General features: G+C 36.9%; 1 protein-coding gene across 1 annotated transcript; it reads left to right on the top strand.

The window, feature by feature from the left end:
* Window positions 1–244: 244 nt before the first annotated feature.
* On the top strand, window positions 245–1,161 carry LOC123255028 (GTPase IMAP family member 5-like; the record flags this gene model as incomplete). The annotated part of the gene is made up of 1 exon (XM_044683898.1): window positions 245–1,161. A coding segment is annotated over one exon (872 nt), but the record flags the coding sequence as incomplete, so codon positions are not given.
* Between the last annotated feature and the right edge of the window lie 1,043 nt (window positions 1,162–2,204).

Below are 2,204 nucleotides of genomic sequence, written 5' to 3'. Positions count from 1 at the left end.
CATCAGGCACAATGGAGAGGGGAAGGGGAGCAGTAATAAACTTGGGGGTAGGGGTGGTGGTGGAAAAGTTAGCCACATGCCCATGAAGAGTTCTCTGCATGCCATCTTTGGCACCTGTACCATAGGTTTGCCATCACTGGTCTAAGATAAGTAAGTACAGGAAATAGCACCAACCAAAGATACTTGTTGGGATCTAAAGGAGCTTATTGGAATGCATTATTATTGAAAATATTTTCTCTTACAGGTGGCAGTGACACCAATCCTGAGCCACTGAGGATCATCCTGGTGGGAAAAACAGGAGCTGGGCGAAGTGCAACAGGAAACAGTATCCTGGGGCAGAGAATATTTGAGTCCAAGCTGGGATCCCAGGCAGTAACTAAGAAATGTCAGATGGAGACTGCGATTTGGAATGGGAGAAGAATCTCGGTGATTGATACTCCTGCCATCTGTGAGTCAGGTGCCTGGACTGAAGAGCTATATAAAGAAATTGGAGAGTGTTACCTTCTTTCCTCCCCAGGTCCTCATGCATTTGTCTTGGTGACTCAGATTGGTCGCTACACTACACAGGATAAGGAGGCACTGAGGAAGGTGAAGACGATCTTTGGAGTAGAAGCCATGAGACATCTAGTCATGCTTTTCACTCGTAAAGAAGATTTAGGGGGATCTTTAGATGACTATGTAACAAATACTGATAACATTCACCTACAATGGGGTATCCAAGAATGTGGCAAGCGATTTTGTGCCTTCAACAACCGAGCCACTGGGGAGGAACAGAAGGTCCAGGTGGCAGAGCTGATGACTATAATTGAGAAGATGGTGGAGGAGAATGAAGGCAACTATTATAGCAATGGCCTTTACCTTTATGCTGAGATCTTTCAGTCATGTGACAGTAGAGAGTCTGAAGAAAGCTACCAAAACTACTTAAGACAAGTGAAATTTGAAATTCAAAAGCAGACATTGGACTTAATAGAGGATGAGAGTAACTGTATTGTCCTGGCATTTGTGAAGGCACAAAAATGGATTTCTTCCCATCTTAGGATCTGCTTTTGTCTTTTGTTCTTTTCCTTGACTTTTATTGCCATCATAGTTGCCATCTGTACTTCTCGAATAGACTAAGTAATTTTCTAAGGTGGTGTTTAATAATAATCACTGGAAGAGGTAATTTTCAGGGTCATCATCTTGGAATTTTTTCTAAATGAATTTCTCTAATTTTAGAAAACATAGGAGTCTCAATTCCTATCCCTCTAGAGAATAGTATAAGTAGATATGTAAATGAAGTAAATAGTTTTCTTATTTCTTTTCATAAGAATTAGGAAATTAAACTGATTCAGATATCTGTTACTATTAGTTGAGTATTAATGGGGAAAGTCTCTGTATATAAGGTGATCTCTCTCCTATTATTTCTCTATTGCATTTACCTTGACAATACCACTGATTCCTAAGGTTTCAAGCATATAATTCTAGCTCAGTCTCTTTAGAACTCTAGACCTGTTGGCATCTACACATGATAATGTTTCATAGAAATACTTTTTTGGTAAAATAAACTACTACATGAATTTTCAGTATGAATTAAACCAATTTTTTTCTAATAAAATTTTTTAGCTAAAATATAAATCAGAATGAGAAAGATTTTGTTTGAAAAATTAATCCTGCAGCTTTTGGGGATTTGGGGATCCAAATAAAGGACTTGACTCATTAATTGAAGGTTAATCAATAAACTATTTTGATTCTTAATGAAAACTGCCCAAATGGCTTAGCTTCCTCTCCTACCTTGGTTATTAGATTCAATGAAAAGGAAATAAAATTGTTGCTTTGCTGATAGAGCACTTGGTAAGAGCCAAAGATCATCTTTCTGTGCCAAATTCTCATAATCTAGAACTGAAGATATAAATGTAGATATAGTAGATAAAGGAGAATACAATGAATAATATTGAGCCTGTTTTGCCCTGAATAAAGTCCTTGATGTCTATTTAAAAATAATAACTAATATTTACATAATGCATAATGATTTATTAAGAACTTTAACTTCACCATCTCATTTGATCTTTACACCAATCTGTGAAGAAAATATTTCACATATTACTGCTGTTATTTAAGAGCAAAAGCAAAGAGAGTCACAGAGAATGAGAAAAATGCCTGAAATGATAGAGCTAAGAAATAGAGATGAAGTTCTTATGGATAAGAAGGAAACCGGACCCCTGAGG

Source organism: Gracilinanus agilis, unplaced genomic scaffold (assembly GCF_016433145.1).
Source record: "Gracilinanus agilis isolate LMUSP501 unplaced genomic scaffold, AgileGrace unplaced_scaffold37939, whole genome shotgun sequence".
Lineage (NCBI taxonomy): Eukaryota > Metazoa > Chordata > Mammalia > Didelphimorphia > Didelphidae > Gracilinanus > Gracilinanus agilis.
Note: the sequence above shows the minus strand (reverse complement) of the source record. Positions and strands in the feature narration are given on the sequence as shown.